Source organism: Otolemur garnettii, unplaced genomic scaffold (genome assembly GCF_000181295.1).
Source record: "Otolemur garnettii isolate 467f Iridium unplaced genomic scaffold, OtoGar3 scaffold00007, whole genome shotgun sequence".
Lineage (NCBI taxonomy): Eukaryota > Metazoa > Chordata > Mammalia > Primates > Galagidae > Otolemur > Otolemur garnettii.
In genome coordinates this window covers 13,737,533-13,762,077 of record NW_003852402.1, presented here as the reverse complement: position 1 = coordinate 13,762,077, position 24,545 = coordinate 13,737,533, and the positions used below count along the sequence as shown (strand labels likewise).

Genomic DNA, 24,545 nt, shown 5'->3' with positions numbered 1-24,545 from the left:
AGAATTCGTGAAGATCTAAAAGGAGATCTTCCATTTGACCCTGCAATCCCACTACTAGGTATCTACCCAGAAAAACAAAAAACATTTTACCACAAATACATTTGCACTGGAATATTTATTGCAGTGCAGTTCATAATTGCCAAGTTGTGCAAGCAACCTAAGTGCCCATCAACTCATGAATGGATCAACCAACTGGGGTATATGTATTAAATTAAAAAAGATGGAGACATTACACTTTTTACATTTACCTGGATGCATTTGAAATACATTCTTCTTAGTAAAGTATCTCAAGAATGGAAAAATAAATATCAATGTACTCCATACTAATATGAAATCAATATATAAAGAGTTACATGCTCATAAGAACAATAAAACACTATTGTGATCCAGTTCGGTGGTAGAGGGAAGTGGGAGGGGGAACGGGGAGGAGGAACGGAGAGGGGGAGGACGTTTGGCAGAAGGAGGGAGGGCATGAAGCAGGATCTCACCTAATGTGCACATTGTGAGGGTGTATCACACGTCCCCTGGGTGAGGGGCTCTTCTAGAAATGGAACTTTACCCTGCAAGTTAGAACAATGTAACCTAAATATTGTACCTTTGTATTAATTTGAATAAAGTCAAAATAAAAAAAAAAAGCCACATATTCCATGATGAAGCAAGAGGTCAGAAGTGACCAAAGTCCTTTCAGACTTCTGAGAGCACCTTGCCAGCCTTATCCTACTTAGGACTAGATTATTGTTTAAATTAAATCCATTGTTATAAATTAAATCCATTCAATGCTCAAATCTAAAGTGAATAGCTTGATTCATTTTTGTCCATGGACACAGGCATGGTCCCAGATTAATCATAGAACATTTCTGTCACTCCAGAAGCTTCCCTGTGCCCTTTCAGGCTATAACCACATCCGTGGCATTTAATCTATTATGTAGATTTTCAGCACTCTCAGTTACTTCTGCCTCCTCTTGAACTTTACATGAATGACATAATCAAATATCAAATCTTTGCTCTTTTCCCCACTCTTCATAATGTTTGTGAAATTCACCGTGTAGTATTTCTTTCCATAGAAACGTGGAGCATTTCATGGTGTGATTAAATCATCTTAGTTTATCCTCTCTTCTGTTGGTGGCTGAGGGGCCTTCAGGCGTGGGTTACTCTGAATGAGGCTGCTGCGCACATTATCGTATATGTCTTTGATAACATAAATATGCTCATTTTTTTCTAGTATATGCTTCAGAGTGAAATTTCAGGGCCACTGAGTATATACACATGTTTATATTTAAAATTAGTGAAATGGGCACAGACATTTTCTCATAGTATTTGGATTAAAACGAGGTTAACTGCCCACCTAGATTTGTATGTTCAGTAAAAATAATCTTGAAAAATCAGCTCGAAAAGGAAACATGAAGCAGTTAAGAATATCAGAAATAGTAAATTTATGGGACAATAGTTCTTTTTTTTTTTTTTTTTCCGAGATGGTCTTACTCTGTCACCCAGGCTAGAGTGCCGTGGCATCAACCTAGCTCACAGCAACCTCAGACTCCTGAGTTTAAGCAATCATCCTGCCTCACTCCCCTGCGTAACTGGGATGACAGGCACCCACCATAATGTCTGGATAATTTTTCATTTTTCTTTTATTTAAGTAGAGACAGAGTCTTGCTCTTGCTCAGGCTAATCTCGAACTCCTAAAGTCAAAGGATCCTCCCACCTCAGCTTCCCAGAGTGCTAATATTATAGGTGTGGGCCACTGTACCTGGCCAGAACAATATCACTTTGTTTTAAAAGATAGTTATTACAAACAAGAAAAATAACAATGTAATGTGATATAAGGGTGGGGAACCTGAGGCCTTCTTATTTTAAGATTATTCTTTCTTTTTTGGCACCAAAAAGCAAGAAACACGTCATCTTTCTCTGCTGTACCCCTTTTAGTGAAAGAATGTGTTATGTAAAATTTGGATTCAGTCAAAAGGCAGCACTTGAAGACCAGGAGGGCCACAAGTTTCCCTAAGGTCACAGGTGGGACCCACCTACATTATAAGCCAATAGAGCAAAAGAAGATCATCAAGGGGAGAAAAGGAGAAATAACAAATAGAGCTTATGTTCGAACAACCACTGGCACAACTTCACCCTAGTTAAACACCAACTAAGGTCACTGGCCTCAGACAAGAGCAAAAAATTAAATGTTAAAAGAAATTGATCTAGTATAACTTCTCTCTATGGCTTTGAAAGACAAGAGGTGAGAGAAGAACAGAACAACTGGAGGCATCTTCTTACAAAACTCCCATCTATGTATCAGGAGGCGTAGGCAGGAGAAAGAGGTCTCGCCATGGGAATGATAGGTAAGTGTGATCAGCACTGATGGCAAAGAAATGGACTCCACATTGGATACGGAGAACTGCCCACCGTGCTTTCCCCTGCCGTCGCTTGACATTCGTTTTATTATCACTACAATCTTGGCATACAGTGTTCCTGTAACACTGCACACAATGATAGACTTCATTTCAGCCTCTTCAATCCTATGTGGCCGATAGGGGGAAGTGAAAATAGAAATTCAAGGTGGGCAGAACCTTATGTTGCCAATATGTAACCCATTTCATTGTATGCAAATGAGTACAGAGGAATGAGGACATTTAAAAAAACAAAAAGGCAGAGGATGCAAAACTTTCACACGTTGGACGATAGAACGTGTATCTTGTGTTTGTGCTCTGATATATAAACCGATGTTAATATTCTGATCCTTGCAGTCAAATCTCCCAACACTGGCAAAATCTGTCCCTTCTTTGCCCTCATCTCTGTGTGGGCCCCTCTTTTTCTCTCTCTCTGCCCTTCTGGGTGTCCCTGTCATTTTTTCTCCGTCACTTCCTCCTCTCTGATTCCTTCTGTCTCTTCTGTCTTTGCCCCACATGCTTTAATTCTCCTCTGAAAATTCTCTGACTTCTTTCACTACCATGGTTCCCCTAAAATAAGACACTGTCTTATATTTATTTTTTCTCAAGAAGACACACTGGGGCTTATTTTCAGGGGATGTCTTATTCTCTACGCCGAAATGCATGGCCATGCCCATCACTAGGTCTTATTATCGGGGTAGGGCTTATATTTAACAAATGCATAGAAATCCTGCTAGGGCTTATTTTTTAGGTAGGTCTTATTTTCAGGGAAACATGGTATTTATCTAATTACATGGAATTAAAATCTAACTTCTGCAGTGCTCACTGTACATACTAATTTCAGTGTGAAGTTTTCAGTCTTCACAACAAAAGCAAAATATCAGTACATTTTTCACTCCCGTGTGTGCTTACTATCTGTCATCACTCTCTCTTTCTCCCTCTCACCTTTTTCTATGCAGTATTCAAGGTCCCTAATGTGCAATCATAAAATAAATTAGAAAAATACTACTAGGTAAACATTACAAGTGGAAAAAAAAATAAAACGAGAAAGCAACAGAAGTACCTATGAATGGACTGATAGGTTAAAATGGAGTTTGGTGCTGCTTGGTACCTAGGTCAATTTAAAATTTTACCTAAAAATTTGGATCTGAGATTCTTAGTGGTGAAAAACACTTAAGTCACAAAGGGGAAATGGAGCAACTCATGTAATTAACATTCCGCATCAAAGAAAGATACAGCAAATCCTTGAGAAACTTGACCTTACATCAGAGGGAAGTCTACGCCAAAAGTTTTTACATAGAGGATGTTAAGTGGCGCAATCCACTTCCCTCAACAAATACAACAGATTCGGTGTGAGGCTTTATGTTATAGTTGCTGTGGCCCCAAAGAATATGCTGAGCTTAATGTTCGTGCTGAACAAAATCGAATGGTGTCTGTCGTGGTTTAGTGGGAACGTATCTCAAATGACATATTGTATGTGGACTTTGTGGGCTCATGCTGGGGACAGTTAACAGGAGGGAGAGTTCATGAGTCTATACTACATCTCCACTCAGTCTCAGACCCTCCAATATTATTAGAGAAAAGAAAAAAAAACAGCTAAAAATCCAGAAAGTAAGTTTCATACTTGGTCCCTCAAGTAGTAGGCTGACCTTGGGGGAGTCCACCCACTGTCCCTTGCCAGCTTTCTGTCTCCCTTTCTCTATAATGAAGAATACAATACCAAGTTCTTCTCTACAGAGTGGTCATCAAAGTCAGACATGAAGAAAAAATGTCCCGAAACCAGACACTTTTTAGACCCACCTTAAAATGACATTGACAGACATGTGAGATCAGGAACATGTTGGTAGGAAGACTTTCCCGTTCAGAAACCAGCAGGACCACATGCCTAGTCGCTAAGGGGGCCGGGAGGGGCAGTAACATACACTTAGAAACCTCCGCATGTCTGGACACAGTGCCAGACCCTTTCCAGACATCACTTCGTTAAGGCTCACACAGCCTCCCAGCCTTTACTGCACCCCTCTAGCCAGGATGCAAAGTGCAGGGCAGGAGGCCTGGGCCTAATCTCCCAGGAAGAAAGCAGCAGAACTAGGATTTGAACTTCCCACTCTCTGCCTAATTCTGGAAAACATGTTTAAAAAAAAGAGTGATTCCTCCTCTTGGCCTTTACATAAAGCACCAGAAAAATCATAAATCAGGATCAACTTTGCTGCCCAGAAAGTTATGAATGGTCGGCTCACCTGCAGAAGAGAGTAGGACCACCTGCAGCTGTAACTGGGAGCCAGGGAAGACTGCACATTGGCCTGTGAGGTTGCTTGGGGTGACAGAAATATTCTACAATTGCATTGCAGGGGTGGGTGTGCAACTCTGAAAGTTTACTGAGAATCACTAAATTTACTAAACATTATTTAAAGTGACAACATTTTTATGACGTACAAAGTATAGCTTCATGCTTTTTCATCAAAAAGATATTGTTGCCAATTAAAAGATTAGCACGTGGGCATGTATGCCTGCCAAAGTTCTTTCATTAATGTCAGGATGGATTGCAGTCCTCGGGGACAAGTTCCTACAGCGCCTGAATGTGCCGGTAACCCATACATAGAGGTACTGCCTTCCCAGATTCTCCTCTCACATCTGTGTTATAATTACGTTGCTCGGTAAATGTGAAATTCTTGAAAATGCATCCTTTCAATTACTGAGAGTCTCTCTGATGTTCAGCATGGCACTCGATGTTTTAGGTAAATTATGAATTGCTCCCACAACCCTCTTGGATAGCTGTCATCATGCCCCATAACAGGTTGGAAATGGACTCTTAGAGAAACTAAGGAAGATGCTCCAGGTCTGGCGCTTTTCACTACAGCATACAGCCTATATACCAAGTTGTCACTGGAGTGCAGAATGTATTTTCCACAACCCTGCGTGGCATTTAAAGATGAAGTATAATATGCTTTTACTACTATAGGGGAAGAAAAAACAACCAACGCCCACCCCCCACGTCAAAGCCATCATTTTCAACATTTGCAGTGACCATATTTGTGTAACAATATTTCAGACTGAAGGGAAGGTCTTTTGCTCAAAAACAATTGAAAGCCATTCCGTGGTTTAACATGAATTTGTTTTCATAGGCACATTCACATAACAGGTTCTCTTTCCAGCCACTCAGAAATACGAGAATCAAACTTTACACATTATAGACTACGGCATGGGTTTCATAACCACCCTGTCCCCTCAAGTGGCTCATCGTTCCTTTTAAGGGAACAGACACGGACAGCGTGTGGTTTTATCATGCTCCAGTGTAAAAAACGCAGCGTGAGAAGCAGATGGAGAGATGAGGCAGCGGAGAGTGTGCAGGGCGCCCTGGGAAGAAGTTTGAGGGTTTCTTATACTGGACCATCTCTGTTTTTTAAGAATGAAAAGAAATTCCTCTGAACATAGGAGGGAAGAATTTAGTAAGTGGTGAGTAGTAGGTGAGATGCCCAACTGGCTTGTTTTTCGAGGAAACTCCATGCTTAATTGTGTGGGCTACAGGTGCCTAGGGATTATAAGGATAATGCCACTTACAATAGTTAAAGAGTCAGGAGGCAGGGTGTCCTCAAGAAAACCCCTAGGTCAGCAGAAGTTCAGGTTTTAGCAAGTAACATCAAACACAAGGGGACTACAGATGGCCTTGGTCGGCTCTGTGCCCCATGAGAAAGGAAGGTGGGGGAGGGCATGGCCATGACTGGACGCACACTTACTTCTCGGGATTGCAAGAACTTGCTTCTCTCTGCCAGTGTTGAGAACATAATCCTTCAAAAAGGGCTCCCCTCTCTTGCAGTTAATGTCAGTTTTTATCCATTGATCTCCTGTTGTAGATGTCTGGATTTTATCTCTGACCATTGTCACAGCTGTGGCTGATGCCAGCTCTTCAGAAGGGTCAAGGCCCTGTGATTCTCGTGGACTCCCAGGAATGCCAGGGCCCCCAGGTTTTCCAGGGGTAGCTGGCGCCAGAGGTGAGAGAACGTTTGTTTTCAAATGTCATTGATCATTCTTCCTTCTTTGAAATATCCATAAACTCAGTAAAAAATATCCAGGTGTTGCTGATAGTCAGTAGTGACTCGGATGAGAATTCTTGGGTGGAACGCTACATAAGAGCCTAGGACCTTAAAATATGTGCTGAGATTTTATCCCAGAAGAACGTCAGGGATGGGTCCTGAAGAAGCCACCATTTGATGACTCTATAACTAATCTAACTAATCTGTGATAGCTGAGCTAGCATTTAAATCGGCATACCCATCAAAGTGGCAGAGTTAGGTGGCAGCATTTCCATTTGTTAGATCTAGTCCCTATTGTAGTTCTGTCCCGCCCCAAAGAGGTATACCCTCCAATTAATCTGAAATAAAAAACAAAAACAAAGTGGCAGAGTTGCTCTGTACGCATCCATTTTCTTTTCCTTTTTTTGTTTGATTGAATCCTAGCTGTGTACATTAATACAGTCATGGGGTACAGCGTGCTGCTTTTATATACGATTAGAAATATTTTCATCAAACTGGTTAACATAGCCTTCGTGGCATTTTCTTAGTTACTGTGTTAAGACATTTATATTCTACATTTAGGAAGAATCCATTTTTTAAAGTACAAGATATATTACTTGTTTTTTTTAAATGTCACACTATTAAGAGGGTACAGATGCTTTCATTACAAGGATTCATTGTACAATGCTGAAGTGAGAGCTTTTAGCGTGCCCATCACCAGGTAGTGTTTCTTGAGCCCAATAGCTAAGTTTTTATTCCTAACTCTCTCCCATTCTCAGTTTCCAATGTCATTCACACCTCTTTGTGGTCAACTGTCCCCACCGTTTAGCTCTCACTTAGGAGCGAGAAGATGTGGCATGTGTTTCCCTAGCCTGAGCTACTTCACTTAGGATAATGGCCTCCAGTTCCAGCCAGGTTGCTACAAACGACATTATTTCACTCTCTTCCACGGCCAGGCAGTGCTGGTGATAGATGCCACACGTTCACATTTCCTTTATCTGCACACGAATCGGATTCCGTGTCTTTGCACCTGTGAATTGTGCCACGCTAAACATCAGAGTGCAGCTGTCTGCTTCCTCGGGGTAGACACCCAGGAGTGGGATTGTTGGGTCAAATGCTAAGTCTACATGTGTTTCTCTGAGGCATTTCCATACTGTATTCCACAGTTTTCTACTAATTTTCAGTTCCACCCACAGCACTTAAGTGTCCCTTGTTCTCTGCGTCCATGCCAGCGTCTCACGTTTTTTGGACCTTTTACTAATGTCCATTCTGACAGGGGTAAGGTAGATCTTATTGTGGTTTTAATACGCATTGCCCTGATGATTAGTGAGGCTGAATATATGTTTCTTGGCCACTTGTTTATCTTCTTTTGAAAATATTCTTTTCATGCCTTTTGCCCACTTGGTAATGGGGTGGTCTGTCTAGTTGTTTAGTTTCTTTCTCTCTGATTTGTGTGAGTTCTTCGTAGATTCTGGATATCAGCCCTTAGTTGGATGTATAGTTTGACTCCTTTCTCCCATCCTGTAAGTTGTCTGTTTACTCTGTTGGTTATTTCTTTTGCTATGCAGAAGCTTTATAGTTTAAGTCTCATTCATTTATTTTTATTGTTGCTATATTTACCTTTAGGGTCTTAAATTCTTTACCTCAGCCTATGTCTAGAATAATTTTCCTATGTATTCTTCTAGAATCTTTAAGGTTTCATGGCTTGCATGTAAGTCCTTAATCCATCTTGAAATAATTTTTGTGCATGGCAAGAGACAGGGATCCTGTTGAATTGTACATGTCGCCATCCAATTTTCTCAACACTACTTGTTGAATGAGGCATTCTTTCTCCACTGTACGTTCTCGGTTGCTTTGGTGGAAGATCAGTTGGTCATAACCCTATTGTTTTATCTGGGTTCTCTATGCAGCTCCATTGCTCTCTCTCTCTATTTTTATGCCACTCCCAGGTTGTTTTCATAACGATAGCCTTGTAGTATAATTTGAAGTCAGGTAATGTGATTCTTCCAGATTTGTTCTTTTTACTTATATTGCTTTGGCTATTCTGGCTCTTTGGGGGTTCCAAACACAGTCGAGGGTGATTTTTTTCTAGATTTGTGAAATACGACACTGGTATTTTCATGGGAATTGCATTGAATTTGTAAACCACTTTGGGCAATATGGACATTTTAATGATGGTGAATCTACCAATCTTGAGCATATTTTTCTTTTTGAGACAGAGCCTCAAGCTGTCCCCCTGGGTAGAGTGCCATGGCATTACAGCTCACAGCAACCTCCAACTCCTGGGCTCAAGTGAGTCTCCTGCCTCAGCCTCCCAAGTAGCTGGGACTACAGGTGCCCGCCACAATGCCCGGCCATTTTTGGTTGCAGCCATCATTGTTGTTTTGGCGGGCCCGGGCTGGGGATTCAAACCCGCCACCTTAGGTGTATGTGGCTGGCGCCTTAGCCGCTTGAGCCACAGGTGCCGGGCCAGAGCATATTTTTCCATTTGTGTGTGTCATCTGTAATTTATTTCGTGTTTTGCAATTCTGCTGGTAGAAATATTTCATTTCCTTAGTTAAATATGTTACCATGAATTTTATTTTCTTTGTAGCTATTATAAACAATGTTGAGTTCTTGGTTTGACTCTCAATTTCACTGTTGTTAGTATGTAGAAATGCTACTAATTTGTGTACATTGACTTTATAACCTGAGACTTTGCTGAACTTATTTATCAAGTCTAAGGGCCTTTTGTTGGAGTCTTCAGGGTGTTCTCCATACAAGATTATATTGTTGGCAAGCAGGGAGGATTTGACCACCTCTTCCCGGAGTTGGATGCCCTTTCTTTCTCTTGCCTGATTGCTTTGAGTAGGACTTCTAGTATTATGTTGAATAGAAGAGGCGACAATAGGTACCCTTATTTTCTTCCAGTTCTTAGGGGGAATTTTTTTCAACTTTTCCCCATTCAGTATGATCTTGGCTATGGGTTTGTCATATATAGCTTTTATAATTTTGAAGTATGTTCCTTCTATGCCTAGTTTGTTGAGTGTTTTTTATCATGGAAGTGTGCTGAATTTTATTTAATGTTTTTTCTGCATCTATGGAGATGATTCTATATATGGTCTTTATTATTGCTTCCGTTTAGGTGGTGAATCCCATTTATTGATTTGTGTGCTCATCCACTATTAACACTGGAATGCTTGTACCTTTCCTACCAATCCAGGGAATGACATTTACCAAAATCAGCTGAGCATACAATATTAAGAGATCTTCCGTGGCTCTGAAAAATTGCTCTGGAACTACTTACCATTTGATCCTTCATCTGTGATTTGAAAATCTGGATGTGCACCAAAGTCATCTGCAGACTTTTTTTATAAATATGTAGGTTCCTGAAGTCAACCCCCCAAATTTCTGATTTAGAAGGTCACAGAATTATTAGTCAGGACTCTGGATTATTCACATGCTCTGCAGCTGATTCTAACACCGTCCAGTGATCAAACATGCTCTAACAATCCTTCTATCTTGGACATAATGCAATTCTTAGACTTCCCTGGGTTGACGTTTCTTAAGAATAGTCCTTCTTTGATGTTATCATATTCTCATATGATAATAAAATCATACGAGAATACAGGAAATTAACTTACGAAAGCAGTTTAAGTAAGTGCATGGTCATTGCTCTAGAACATGAATACATCATGAGTACCACTCTAGGCTGGACATTGTGTGGTGGCACCTTAGGAATAAAATGAATAAAAGTATCTGCTCACTTTCTATTTATGGAAACAAAACAGGTACTTAGGGGAGAGATTACTACTCAGTATGATAACCGCTATGGTCAGACCAAACACTGGATTCTGCTATTATGATGGCATAGGGGGAAGAAAGACTTCCTCAGAGAGGGCAGTGCCTGTGGCTCAGTGAGTAGGATACCAGTCCCATATACCAAGGGTGGTGGGTTTGAACCCAGCCTGGCCAAACTGCAAAAAAATAGCCGGGCATTGTGGCGGGCACCTGTAGTCCCAGCTACTCAGGAGGCTGAGGCAAGAGAATCACCTAAGCCCAAGAGCTGGAAGTTGCTGTAAGCTGTGACACCACAGTACTCTACCAAGGGTGACAAAGTGAGACTCTGTCTCTAAAAAAAAAAAAAAAAAAGACTTCCTGAGAAAAATAATGCTTAAGATGAATGTTAGTAAGAAGAATTAGAGTGCAAAGAAATTCACAAATTGTGAAATGCATGAACTTCATGTTTCCTCTCTTCTCTTTCTGTTTACCTTGGTGTTTAGGACGCCCAGGTGTTCCAGGACCACCAGGGTCACCTGGAGCTCCAGGACATATTAAAAATTGTCCTTCCCCACTCAAATCAGCCTTCGCAGTGAAGCTGAGGGATGTCTTCTCAGCCCCGTTCCAGCCCATTGTCTTCAAGGAAGTTCTGCATAACCATCAGAGCCACTTCAATCTTACCATGGGGGTGTTTACCTGTGTCATCCCTGGTGTATACCACTTCGGCTTTGATATTGAGCTGTTTCAGCACGCTGTAAAGTTAGGGCTAATGAAGAATGGCATTCAGGTCCTGGAGAAGGAAGCTGGAGCTGAAGACGTGTACAGGCATGTTTCTGGAACTGTCATCTTGCAGCTGACGGCAGGCGACAGGGTTTGGCTAGAATCCAAGCTAGGCACAGAAGAGAATGAGAAAGGATCGATTCAAAGTGTGTTCTTTGGGTATTTGCTTTATGGAAATTATACTGGCTGAGGAGTAACAGCACACTTAAAATCCTCAAGGGGACTTAAATTTTAGAGCATAACTCCCCCTACATTATATTTTTCTTTAATCTCACTGAATAAACTTAAGAATATCCCCATTTTTTCAATATGAATATAACTCTAAAAGCAGCAAAAATTAATAATCCATTAACTCATCAACAATTTCGTATTAAAAGCCCATCAAATTTCCAGTATCTGCTGTATCCTAGGAACTTCTGGGGGAAGATCTGTCAGGAAATCAGATCTGATTGGAAGCTTTCTGCTGCTTGAAGCTGAAAAAACCAAGTTCTCATTCTTTGTCTTCATTAGATCTGAACAGTTTTCTCCAGAGTGAAGCAAAAGCTATGTTGATTGGTTTGATGTAACCATATCAGATTGTATAAACAAACAAAAAAAAAAACAACACCACATTGTACCCTACATATGCATAAATGTATTCATGATCTGTGTGCATTTGACTTTATTAAAAAATAAAGATTTAAAAAAATCTTGATCATAGCCCCCAATATCACTTTAATTCTGCAATGTATAATACTGCTAGGAAAGCAAATATTTCTGAGAGACAGAAAATTACCTTAAAGGCGCTAAGTTGTGAATACATACTATCCAATGCATATTTTGACCATTGTTTGAGCAAAGGACACATATGGGGGGAACAATTTCTATTGCTTACTAATCATCAGACACTGCTAGTTGCCCTCCCAGGAGTCATTTGCCCAGTCCATGTTTCAGGGTATTTCAAACAACATTCTAACTTCGAGTTGTCAGTTGACCCAGTTAAGGCACACAATCTTCAGGTTCTCTGTCGACCAGGGTGGGTTGGGGGGCAGAGGGACATGTGACACTTTCTGGAGAATGCAATGTAGTCAGGTGGAGCTTCCCAGTTGAGTCTTTAAAAGGCAAAATCTCAAGTGACTGGTATTTTTTGAATTTTTTCCTCTGCTCTTCTTTCTCCATTTTCCACCCCACCCCACCCCCAGCAACCCTCCGGAAGAAGCCTGGGGTGGAAGCAGCCATTTTTCAAATATGGACCAAGGACAGGGGCACTAAGCCGCCTGAGAGAGAAGGATAGAAGCAGACCAGCTCTTAATAACATCCTTGCACAGATACTCCAGCCCTATATCTGAGAATAATCACTGCTGATTTTATTAAGCCACTGCAATCTGGTTTCTGTTGCATGCAGCCCAATGCAACCCTAATATACCTGTTTTTCTTTCTTCTCTAGATGCTTCTTCTTCCATCTACTCTCATTTCTTTTTCCTCTGTTCTCTTTGCATCTATCAAACATCTACAATGAGCTAAGAAACAATTTCTAACCTTGACAGTCCTAATCTAGTTCATACTCAGACCTGAGAGCTCGTCACAGCTCAGCAATATATTGCAAAAGGAGCTCAGAAATTAGTGACAGACCCAGAGGCTTCCACAGGGTTGGTTTCTCACTGAACTCCACACTGAGCTTGGCTGCTTCCTCTTCCAACACTTCATTCATTTCCATTGCTTTCTTTTCCCATAAGCAGCATATTGTCCACGGCTTTTGCAACCTATCGCCTCCTTGCCACCTCCCTAAATCTGTCACCAGAAAATCAATTCACATTTCTACATTCCCACAAGCAATATCATCATTTTCATCTGTTATCTGTGCTAACGCATGAGCCAAGTCTCCATTCTATGCCTCTTCTGATTAGATTACGCACCCAGTGCTCATTGTACAAAAGAAAATTTAATCATGTTAATGCCTGATTAAAATCATTTTATGATGCCAAATTTTTCTTACCATAAAATTAACGTATTAACATTATTTACTGTACACTTCTCTATCTTTGAATACCACTGCCTTCCTTATTGCTGGGTTCCAGCTCCACTGAATTTTTGGTCTTTCAAGTATCCTATGGTTCCCATTTCTATGAAGCCGTTGTGCTCATTCATTTCTCTGATTTTGCCTGGAACACTTCTCCCCACACACCTCATCGGTTTTGTGCCCAGTCAGAATCAGAAATGCTTTCTTAAGGGAGAAATAACTGGCCATGAGCCCCTTTTATGCATTCTTAAATCATGATCTCCCTACCTCTTTATAGAAATGTCCATAGCTTTATTTTTATATTTTTTATAATTCTTAGATTAATATCTGCCTCTTCTGTTAAATGTTTTTATGATAGCAAGAACTATATCTTTTATTTTGGTTTTTATTGTAACTCTGAAACCTCCCAGTGGTCTACCACATTCTAGGTACTCAATAGTTTTTGAAACAATGAAAGCCAAGAATACTTAGCACAGTCACCAGCCCATTGACTATTTAAACTGCTAAAATTATGCTTATAATTTTGTTGTTGTTACTAGAAGTTGACTTAGTTTCAATTTGAACTTGTGCTATGAACTTAGCACTTGATCAACCATTCCTTCGTTCATTTAGTAAGCGTATTTATGGTATGAGATGGAGAACATTGAGGGGAAATTAAACTGAACATACTGAACGCTTTGCTTAAGCCATTCTATTCTCAATAAAGAGATTCACAATATCCAGAAATATTTAGAGAGAGATGTATTGTTTTGCCAACATTTTTGAGTTGTTTTGAAAAATGTTAAGGAAACAAAGAGGTTCTTCTTTTCTCAAAAATTTTAGGTGTTTCTGATTATAAAAATCTCTGCTAATGATAAAGAACATTAGCATGGCACATTATGCCTTCCAAGATCCTATCTGTATGTATTTCTCCACTCAATATTTCAACCATGTTTAGAAGACACTTTTATCCCTACATGGGGGTGAAACGACATTACATAAAACAAAAAACTGACTCTACCTACTTTGGGCTTCTAAGAGTGAGTGTGTATGTGTGTGGGGGTCAAGAGGTGAGGATAGGAATAGCATTCTCCGTCCGTGGGAAATAAACAGAACTCTACTGTTAATTTCCACTTACTAACAATGGTGGGAGAGAAAGAAAGGAGTAGATAGAAGCATCAGACCTCTGTTGCTCAGAATGAGTGATCTTTGGTTTAAACATCAGCATGGTTTTAGAGTGTGGAAATGTTGGCCAGGCCACAGATATCTGATAAAATTTCCTTTAAATCCAATTAAAGATGTATGTATGAGTTATCTCACAGGAATTATGGTCATGCATAGGACCAGGAATTATGGAGAAATTCACAGGAATTATGGAGAAAATACAAGGCAGAAGAAATACATTAGTGCCATAGGCAGCCAAGTTTACCTCACTTGTTCCCTAGAGTTACTGCTCGAAGCCTCATTGTCAAAAACAGACGAGGTTCATTCCGAATCACAATCCTAGGTCCTGCTTTTAGACGTGTTGCCAGAAAATAGTCTGATACCCTCAACTTCTTCACGCTGACTTTTATGGCATTTGTAGTTTATCTATAGTAGTACAATTAGTCATACCTACGTTTATAGAGCTATTTATAATTCTCGATTTTAATATCATGAAAACATCCTGATAAAATAATCAAAGGCAGGCTGGGCACGGTGGCTCACGTCTGTAATCTTAGCACTCTGGGAGGCTGAGGCGGGTGGATTGCCTGAGCTCACAGGTTTCAGATCAGCTTTAGCTTATTTATTTTTGAATAAATCCATGAATAGGATTTCTTTTCATTTATTTTTTCAATTGTTTTCCTTTTTTTTTTTGAAACAAAGTCTCACTTTGTCACCCTGGGTAGAGTGCCATGGTGTCATAGCTCACAGCAACCTCAAACTCTTGAGCTCAAGTGATCCTCTTGCCTCAGCCTCCCAAGTAGCTGGAACTACAGGTGCCCACCACAATGCCCAGCTATTTTTAAAGACAAGGTCTCTCTCTTGCTCAGGCTGGTCTCAAACTCCTGAGCTCAAGCTATCCACCAGCCTCAGCCTCCCAGAATGCTAGGTTACAGATGTGAGCCACCATGCCCAACTATTTTTTTGAATTATTCAAATAAAATTTCATATTTTCCTCGGTAATACAAGAAATCCAATAAAATTGTAATAACCTTCATAATCTTATTAGATTTATTCATAGATACATTTGCTATTTTTTAATGCTACTTAAATGATAATAGTTTTGAATCATGTTCTAGTTAATAGATTCTGCTAAATAAAAACACAATTAGATTTCTAAGTTGAATTTATATACAAAATATATAATGAATTCTCATTAAGAATATATAAATAAATTATTTTTGGCTTGAATTCACACACAGATGTAATAAGAAACCTTTGATTATTCCTTTTAAATTTTATATATCTTACATTTTTTCCTTCCTTATTCCATGGGTGGGGATCTCTAGTATAAAGTTAAACAGACTTGATAGGAGAATATTAGTCCTGGTTGTAATATGAAAGCTTTCATTACTGGGGGATGTGTTCTACAGGTAATTTTGAGGCAGTAGTTCTATCAGATTAAGAAAATTCCCTAAAAAAAAAGAAAGAAAATTCCATTCTATTCTTTATTTTTAGAGAGTTTTTTTTAAAATCATGAATATGTTTTAATGTTTTGATATTTTACCAACTGTTTTTAATTGTCCTTTTAAGTGACTATATAATTTTCCCATTTAATTTGTAATTTTGATACCCCAGGCTATTTTCTATTGCTTGTAACAGAATATCTGAAACTGGGTAATTTAAAAGGAACAGCCATCTATTCTATGGTTATGGAGGCTGAGAAGTTCAAGACTGAGGGGCCACATCTGCTGAGAGCCTTCTCGGGGGTGGGGACTCTGCAGAGCCCTTAGGCAGGGGGTTGAGTGGCTTATGTGCTCTCTTCCTCGTCTGGAAAAGCCGCAAGTTCCCTTGTCATGATCATTCATTCATTTATTAATCCATGAGCAGATTAACCCATCCATTCTCCTCTTAAAGGCCCCGCTTCTCATATTAGGGATTAAGTCTCCATATGAGTTTTAGAGGGGACACTCGAACCTTAACACATGGCAAAGCCAATAATGGAGATTTAATTGGAATAATTTCTTGATTTCTTAGGCAGAATTTTAAGGCACAATTCCATTGTGACCAAACCTACCTGTTCCTACCTATATATTTAGAATCTACCAAAATTCTAAATAAAATCCCACCATGCTGAGGAAAGTAAATCAAGCCAAGATATGGTGCATAATATTTATTTGTTGGTTTGTTGTAGGCAGCAGAATCACAAGGGGCTTATCTTTCTTATACAGAGACCAAAACTATGCCAGGAAACCTGAGAAATAGATTGTAACACTGGCTCGGTCAGGCTCCTCGGTTTCCACTGCTGCTTCTAGCCACGCCTTGTCACCTGTGCTCAGAGGCAGGGTCACAGTGCCAGAAAGATTTCTGACCTCCTGGGTGGAGACCTGACGCTTTTCAAAGACTGAAGTTTGGTTCGTCTTCAGCCAAACTGTCATCTTGCAGTGCTGAAGTTCGACATCGAGATGAAAATGGTAAATTCCGGGTACCCTGCAGATGAACACCCCAGTGTCCTCCTTCAGGTCTTTCTGATCATTGTACAGCACCTCTGTGAAGTTGACGGGCTCAGCAGATGACGGCAGCTTGCCACTGAGCTTCGCAGTGAAGGCTGATTTCTTGTTGCAGGGACATTGTACCGCTGCTCCTGCAAATCCTGGTCTTCCTGGGATACCTGGTAGCCGTGGAAAGAGTGGAGAAGCACCGCTGAGACGCAGATAGCAGCCAGGAAGGTTTATCTGGGCAACTGCCCGCTTCTTTTTTTTTTTTTTTTATAACATCCTGGCTAACAGACTGATCTTTGGTGTATGCTTTAAATGGTTATGAGCCACATCTCTGAAATTGACCAGCTATGTCATTTTGCTATTGTCATCTAACCTTTTTAGGGCTGGATTTCATTATAAACTAGGAGGATAAAGTTAGTTACCTCTTACACGACTCGTATGATGTTTTAATGAGACAATTTATCTATAGGACTTAGCATGCCTAGTGAACATCAAGACTTAACATACGTCAGCTGTTATTCATTCCTTTGGCCTCCAGGTCTTGAGAAGATTCTTTACTTCCTGGGCTCTTTCAGGGAAAAGGTAACAGTAAAGGCAGAACAAAATGATTTCGCAGTACTGATTTAGGTGGAACTAATTCTTGTTAATGAGAGTCTTGCTGAGAATGAGAAATAAAAAGGCCTGGATATCTAATTCTTGGGGCCAGAAAACCTTTGGATTGCCAAATCTAACCCTCTTGGGTATGGCCACTGATCATGACGAGAGCCTACATAGAATTATGAGATTTCCTGAGTCCCCTTTTGGTCCAACCAAGCCAGGATCTATGAAGAATCTTGATGCCAGACCCTGGTGCTCATCAGCTGGACTCGTCTTCATAATAACTAGTTCTGGGGCCTTAGCTGCCCAGGGAAAGGCAGTTCTTCAGATGGTTCACAAAGCCCAGTTCACTGGATGGTACTAACTTAACAATCCCACTCACTGTCTTGCTGTTTACTGGACAGTCAGTAGATCTGTGGTTCTGTCTCTAATTATCACCTGCTCCCACCATCCCTTACATGTATGGATTTCAGACCCCCCAGTATTACAACTAGGGAAGTCTCTCCAACTACTGTAATTGGGGTAACCAGCCACCCTGCCTTGGGACCCAATCCTACAGCTGATTATTTTCTTTAGATTCTTTTCATCCTGAATGCCTCATGCTGCTGGGCCCATGGACATTAGTGGCTTTCCGACTAAAATTGTAAAAGGAGAAGAGAAAATACAAGGCAGCAGAAATACATTTCTTACCCCTAAAACCCGGAGGCCCTGGAATACCAGGATATCCCACATAGCCAGGAGGGCCTGGGAGTCCTGGAGGTCCGATACATCCTCCCTCCTCCAGCACAGTAGCTGCCATTAGAATGATGTGTACTAATAAGCAGACACCTGATTAAGGAAAAAAGGGAGAAGTGTTGTTGTTTGTTTGTTTTTATGTGAAGATTCAATAAGTAGAATTATGGCCTGGTCTAGGAAAGGTATAGGCTCCAGATCAGACACAGGAACTGAGATACCATCCCTATCCTTACTAGGAAAGAAAGCTGGTTAAAGTTTCTAAACTGCAGGCAGCAGCTGGTTAATTCTCTCACATTGTCACTTATTATCCAGCAATGACTTAATTAAATACGTTTCTGCACCCTGACCTGTCAGCCTTCATTTTCATTCATCTTTGTACCAGTACAAGGACTTGATAATATTTCTTGAATTACTTAAGGCTCTATTCTTACTAGGGCCTAGTACATATAGATGCTTATTATGCAAAATACGTTGTACTAGGCACACCCTCTCACTTAACGCTCCTTATTTCCACACAAGGTAAGGTTCATGTTTCTTTTTCTTTCTTTCTTTTTTTTTTTTTCTTGAGATAGGGTCTCAAGCTGTCGCCCTGGGTAGAGTGCTGTGGTGTCAACAACTCACAGCAACCTCAAACTCTTGGGCTTAAGAGATTCTCCTGTCTCCGCCTCCCAAGCAGCTGGGAGTACAGGCGCCCATCACAACACCTGGCTATATTTCGGTTGCAGTTGTCATTGTTGTTTAGCAGGCCTGGGCCCTGTTTGAACCCACCACCCTTGGTGGATGTGGCTGGCGCCCTGCTAACTGAGCTATGGGCACCCCCCAAGTTTCATGTTTCATTTTACAGATGAGTAATCTGAGATCCAAAGAAGTAGTCCTGTTTATTTCCAGCCAGATTTCTCGCTACAGCTTGAGATAGGATTCTGTTCCCAGGTCTCCTGAGTTAGGAATCAGAGTTCTCCATCTTAAATGTTACAAATAAGTTAATTGATTGTTATCCTGTGTTCCTGCTCACTTATTCCCTAAGGGCAACCCACAAGAAGCAGCCTTGGCCTGGATGGCATTCTCCCCTCAAGAATAGTTGCCTCATTGACTCGGCACCCATAGCTCAGTGAGTCCAGCGCCAGCCACAAACACCAAAGTTGAACCCGGCCTGGGCCTGCTAAACAAGAATGACAACTGCAACAAAAAAAAGCCGGGCATTCCGGCAGGCACCTGTAGTTCAGTTACTCCAGAGGCTGAGGCACAAGACTCACTTAAGCCCAAGAGTTTGAGGTTTCTGTGAGCTGTTGATGCCATAGTACTCTACCGAGGGCAACATAAATGAGACTCTGTCTCAAAAAAAAAAAAAAAAAGAAAAAGCTAGTCACCTCAGGAGACAATGTCAGAAAGAAAAAATTTGGCACTAGGATCTGCACATCCCAATTCACAAAATGCTGCCCTCCACCCATCCTCTTGCAAATATTTGAACCAGGAATCCACCCCTCCCACAAGCTGGGTCAGTCTCCTACCAGCCATTCTCAAGACAAAAGTCTTTCTCCTTTTTGTGGGTGAGCTTCTCCCAGATTTCTTTCTGAAATGCCTCTCTGTGGCATCTAAGGTTTGGACCTCTGTCCCTATTGACCCAATCAAGGCCTTAAATAAATAGTACAAAATTGCCTCTGCGAAGATTGACCTGCTGTCAACACGTTTAATACTTAACCACTGGTAGGTTCAGTGCACCCACAGAATGCTCAAAACATGTTTATGAAATCAATGAATAAATAATCTCAATGGGCAAGCATGAAGGAAATATTGGGGTCAGGGACAGCGTCACCAATCTGTTCATGGCCAGAAGAGGATCTACGGGCCACTTCCCCAACACAACCCTCCCCCTTTCCCATTATTTCCAACCAAAATAATACTCGTTCTTTAAAATCTGTCTCCTTTTACCTCCTGCTGACTCCTTCAATCTCCGGTCTATAATTAATCAACCTGCACCCCTTTGCTTCTGGGCAATGCTCACGGGACACTCACTGCAGGAGGTAGCCAGGCTGACTTCTCAACAGGGCACCCCTTTCAATCCTGGGGAATCCGGGGGAACACCCTCAGATGAATTGAAAATGAAAAGAACCTGGAGGCAGCCAGACTTGCTGGACCAGGCCTAGGCATTAGAGAGTCAACAGATGGGAGGGATTAAAGACTGACTATGTAGGCAGATAGGAGACCTGGTGTACTTTCCCCATGTGAATAGAACTAAGTTCTCCCTCCCCCTTTAGTTAAATACACCATGGGCTGTTCACCAAAGCCCGTGCCATTTACCTTGTCTCTCTCTATCCAGTCTTCCTGGGAACATGGGATTCTTTCCACCCTATCTCTTGCATATGCACCTTTGTTAAAAATCAATAAAAGCCTCTGAACAGGCCAGAGGGAGGCTGCATTTTCTCGGTCTTACTGGGTGGCCTGAGTAAGCCTTCTCAGGGCACTTACAGACTTTGTTTTAAACTCGCTGTAACTCACGTATCTTCAGCGTTGTTTTCTCAGCTGGCATTCAAATCAGGTCGGGGTTTGCAGGCAAACACCCCCGACAACTCATCCCTTACTACATTTTATGAAAAATCATTATTTAAATAAAAGAGAGGGGCTGCTGTGTGCCAGGAATGGTTCCAAACGCAAACACATGGAATTAAACAAAGTGGAAAGGTCTCTGTTCTTTTGACGTGGATATTTCAGCAGATGGAGAAAGATACTAAATAGCATATCAACTTATAAAAAGAGATCAGTAGTTAGGGCCTGGCCACATACACTGGGGCTGGTGGGTTCAAACCCAGCCCTGGCCTGTTAAACAACAATGACAACTACAACCAAAAAATAGCCCAGGCACCTATAGTCCCAGCTACTTGGGAGGCTGAGGCAAGAGGATTGCTTAAACTGAAGAGTTAGAGGTTGCTATGAGCTGTGACACCCTAGCACTCTACAGAGGGCAACATAGTGAGACTCTGTCTCAAAAAAACAAACAAAAAACTACAACTTTTACACTGCTGGTGGAACTGCAAATTAATACCACCTTTTTGGAAGAAAGTTTGGAGAAACCTCAAAGAACTCAAGCCAGACCTCCCGTTTGATCCTGCAGTCCCATTACTGGACATCTACCCAGAAGGAAAAAAGTCATTTTATCATAAGGACACTTGTACTAGACTGTTTATCACAGCTCAATTTACAATCACCAAAATGTGGAAACAGCCTAAATGCCCACCAGCACAGGAATGGATTAACAAGCTGTGATATATGTATACCCGGAATACTATTCAGCCAGCAAAAAGGTAGAGACTTTACATCCTTTGCATTAACCTGGATGGAAGTGGAACACATTATTCTTAGTAAAGCATCACAAGAATGGAGAAGCAGGAATCCTATGTAGTCAAATTTGATATGAGGACAATTAATGACCTAGTACACGGTGGGGGGTGGGGGAAGAGGAGAGAGAGAGGGGGGAAGGGGGTGGGGGAAAGGAAGAGCAGAGAGAGGGAAGGGGGTCGGGGTCTCAGTATGTGACACACCTTTTGGGGGGAAGACACAGTTGTAAGAGGAACTTTACCTAACAAATGCAATCAGTATAACCTGGTTTCTTATACCCTCACTGAATCCCCAACAATAAACAAACAAACAAAAAAAAAAAGAAAGAAAGAAAGAAAGAGAGAGCGTTTCAGTGCTGTAAGGAAGCTAAAACTGGGTGATGTAATGGTCCTCGTATCTCCCAGCATCCTCATTCGTAGCCAGCAGAATTAAATTTCACAAAAGGGATGCCAGGCACAGTGGCTTACACCTGTAATCCTAGCATTCTGAGAGGCTGAGGAGGGTGGATCTGAGCTCAAGACCAGCCTGAGCAAGAGCAAAACCTCATCTCTAAAAAATAGCCAGCCATTGTGGTGGGTGCCTGTAGTCTCAGCTACTCAGAAGACTGAGGCCAAAGGAGCACTTGAGCCCAAGAGTTTGAGGCTGTTGTGAGCTATGAGGCCACAGCACTGTACTCAGAATAACTGAGTGAGACGCTGCCTCAAAAAAAATAAAAAGGGGAATTGATTAAGCATTTTTCATCCAAAAACTTAGCAGAAACACTAAAGAAACAGTTTCTGTCAAGTCTCTGGAAATGTCTCCCAGAGTCACACTGAAAAACCGCCTCATAAGTGATCTACTGCTGCTGATTTCAGAACCACATGGTCAATGTAATTTCATTAAAACCTATTTCCATTGCATCTGACCCCAGAACCAGGGTGCACTAGCAAAATATCGAAAGATTCGCCTTTAGCATAAGATACACGCAGAGGGTCAGTGAAAGAGGTTTAGCTCCGAGAGAGGCAGAAACGTTCACTGAAATCTGATTAAATTGGATGACTTTTAATTTCCACTTTCTTCTGCAAGTTTTTTCTCCCTTTCTTCCTTAAATACCTACAAATTCAGAATTTTTTTTCCCAATATAGTTTATGCTTTCAATGACCTTCTGTATTAGGACTGAAGCTTTAGATCACAAGTTTTGGGGGGACAGATCACTTACTAAAAGTCTTGAACAAACGACCAGTCACCCAAGGACACATGTGTGGGCCAGCATGCCTGGGGCCAAGAAGAAACCACAGGAAAGTATGGGACAGTCCAATGGGTCTCTGCTGCCTCATAATAATTCCCTTTGTGCAAAGTTGGATTCTGTGCCTGGTCACAACTCATAGTTTATTGAACAATCACGTACTTGGTGGGTGTGAAGACAAAACGATTACATTTTCTCCTGTAAGACTTCACACATGTGCTGTTGGCTCCTCTTCCTTTCCTGCCCCTTGGTGGCATATTGGGTGGAGCTCACAGGTAGTGTTAAAATGACCAGCCCCATTGGTCTAACTTGAAATTCGTTCTTACCCAAAGCATTTCCCCTCTCCACCAGCTCAGACCTGCCTTGCATGCTGGGAAGCAGACACCCTTGACTCTCTCTCCTTCATGCCTCTTCCCCTTCCTCCTAAGGGTTTGGATATCTCCCAGATCAGGAACTGAAAGTGGGGATTGAGGAATTTTTATTTAGCAGCTATAGTTGCTCCTATAGCTCCTCCCCTGGCTGTGTGGGGCTCCTCAGTGCGCCCAGAGGTCCCTGGCTTCCCTAATATGGGAGAAGCCTTTTAACTTGACCTCCCTCTCCCTTCTGTCCCTGGTAATACTCTCCAGTGCCCCTTATCACCATGGCATTCCTCCCCTGCTGGCAGGTTCCTTGGAGGAGAGTGGAAGGGACACTTAAAGAAAAACTGGCTCTCAGTTCCCATGTGGTACTCTGAAAACTCATGACGCTTGTCCGCCGCCCACCCCAGGAGTTTGCAAGCTGTCCCACCAGCTCCTCTCTTCACTTGCTTTCTGTTGCCTTCATTCAAACAGAAACAGAGGGAAGATGGGAAAACCCCCTGCTCCAGCAGATATCCAGGGGGAAAAGGGATGCCAGGCTCCCATCTCATAGGCATGCACAGTCCTTGCAGGGCACCCCCTAATTTGAGTTGGGTGGGGAATGGGCCCCATTAAGAATGGAGGGGAGAGGAAAAATACAGCTTTTCTCCCCTAAAGGCAGTGACGCCATGGTTTTACAAGTTCTCTTTCAGCCAATCATTTTCAGATTTCTAGTCTTTTCTTTACACAGACTGGCGAGGGGATGGATGGATGTTCCTCCCTGGGATGCAGTGGCCTCATCATTACAAGCCTAGAGGGGAAAATGGTGCTTTTGCTTTACAATGTATCATGCTCAGCGCTCAATGTGCTCACTTGTAGGGCATCAGCTTCCAGTCTCAGCCGCAAGCCCATTTACCATCCTCTCAGACCTGTTTAGACGCAGGCACTCTAGAAAAAAGATGAGCATCTCAGCAATGGAAGGTCAAGGAAATGACATCCAGGAAAATTTTACAGACCCACCTAAAATGGGCTGAAATATCTCCCGCTATTGTCTCTTCCAAGAAAATAGACATATGTCTTTCCCCTTTACCTTGCATGGATATTTTAGATTTTAAGCAATCCAAGCTCTCAAAGAGGCTTGGATTTCTTGATAGTCAACAAGATAAATACATGGCCACAATGTCCTAAAGCGGGAACATTGTTATTCATTGCAGTCACTGTATTCTAAGCTTTCCTGGGGAAATGGCCATTGGGGGACTATGAGCATCCTTCTGAAAAATAATAGCAAGAGAATTTATGGCATAAAGGACCACAATGTACCTGAAAATCTCTTTCCTTTATAGCTTCCATTTTCTTTCTTTCTATAGTTTTTTTTTTACCATCACCTTAATCCTTCAGAACCAGCTGACAACTACCTAGGCAGCAGGTGGAATATACAGTAATTTGCCCCCATCACTAAATTTCTTCAGAGAGATAGTGTACCAGAGACTCACATGGGATGTCACATAAACGGGGTGCTTGGTAGATAAACTGAATTCAAACATAGGAAAATGGGATGTGGTGGGGTTAACTCTTCCCCAAATCCACTGACTTTGCCCCATCCTATTTTGCTCATAACAGCAAACTCTTAGAGTGCATTCCCACTGTAATTCAACTGATAAACATTTGCTTATCCACAATCCCTGTATCTAAATTCACAGTCATAGCCTTACAGCAGTGGTTCTCGATCTTAATCTTGGCTCTACATCAAAACCACCTGGGGAGT

The 24,545-nt window shown here is 41.5% G+C and overlaps 2 protein-coding genes across 2 annotated transcripts; one reads left to right on the top strand and one right to left on the bottom strand.

Moving 5' to 3' along the window:
- Nucleotides 1-2,201: 2,201 nt before the first annotated feature.
- On the top strand, nucleotides 2,202-11,247 carry LOC100957377 (protein HP-25 homolog 2-like). Its single transcript, XM_012801279.2, has 3 exons — nucleotides 2,202-2,336; nucleotides 6,236-6,373; nucleotides 10,657-11,247. Exons 1-3 carry the CDS (start codon nucleotides 2,324-2,326, stop codon nucleotides 11,121-11,123), a joined length of 618 nt encoding a protein of 205 aa, XP_012656733.1. The 5' UTR covers nucleotides 2,202-2,323; the 3' UTR covers nucleotides 11,124-11,247.
- A 4,965-nt stretch (nucleotides 11,248-16,212) lies between these two features.
- LOC100957066 (protein HP-20 homolog) lies at nucleotides 16,213-19,524 on the bottom strand. Its single transcript, XM_012814205.2, has 3 exons — nucleotides 19,396-19,524; nucleotides 17,843-17,980; nucleotides 16,213-16,725 (listed from the first exon to the last, which is right to left on the bottom strand). The coding sequence occupies exons 1-3, from the start codon at nucleotides 19,400-19,402 to the stop codon at nucleotides 16,295-16,297; spliced, it is 576 nt and encodes a 191-aa protein (XP_012669659.1). The 5' UTR covers nucleotides 19,403-19,524; the 3' UTR covers nucleotides 16,213-16,294.
- Between the last annotated feature and the right edge of the window lie 5,021 nt (nucleotides 19,525-24,545).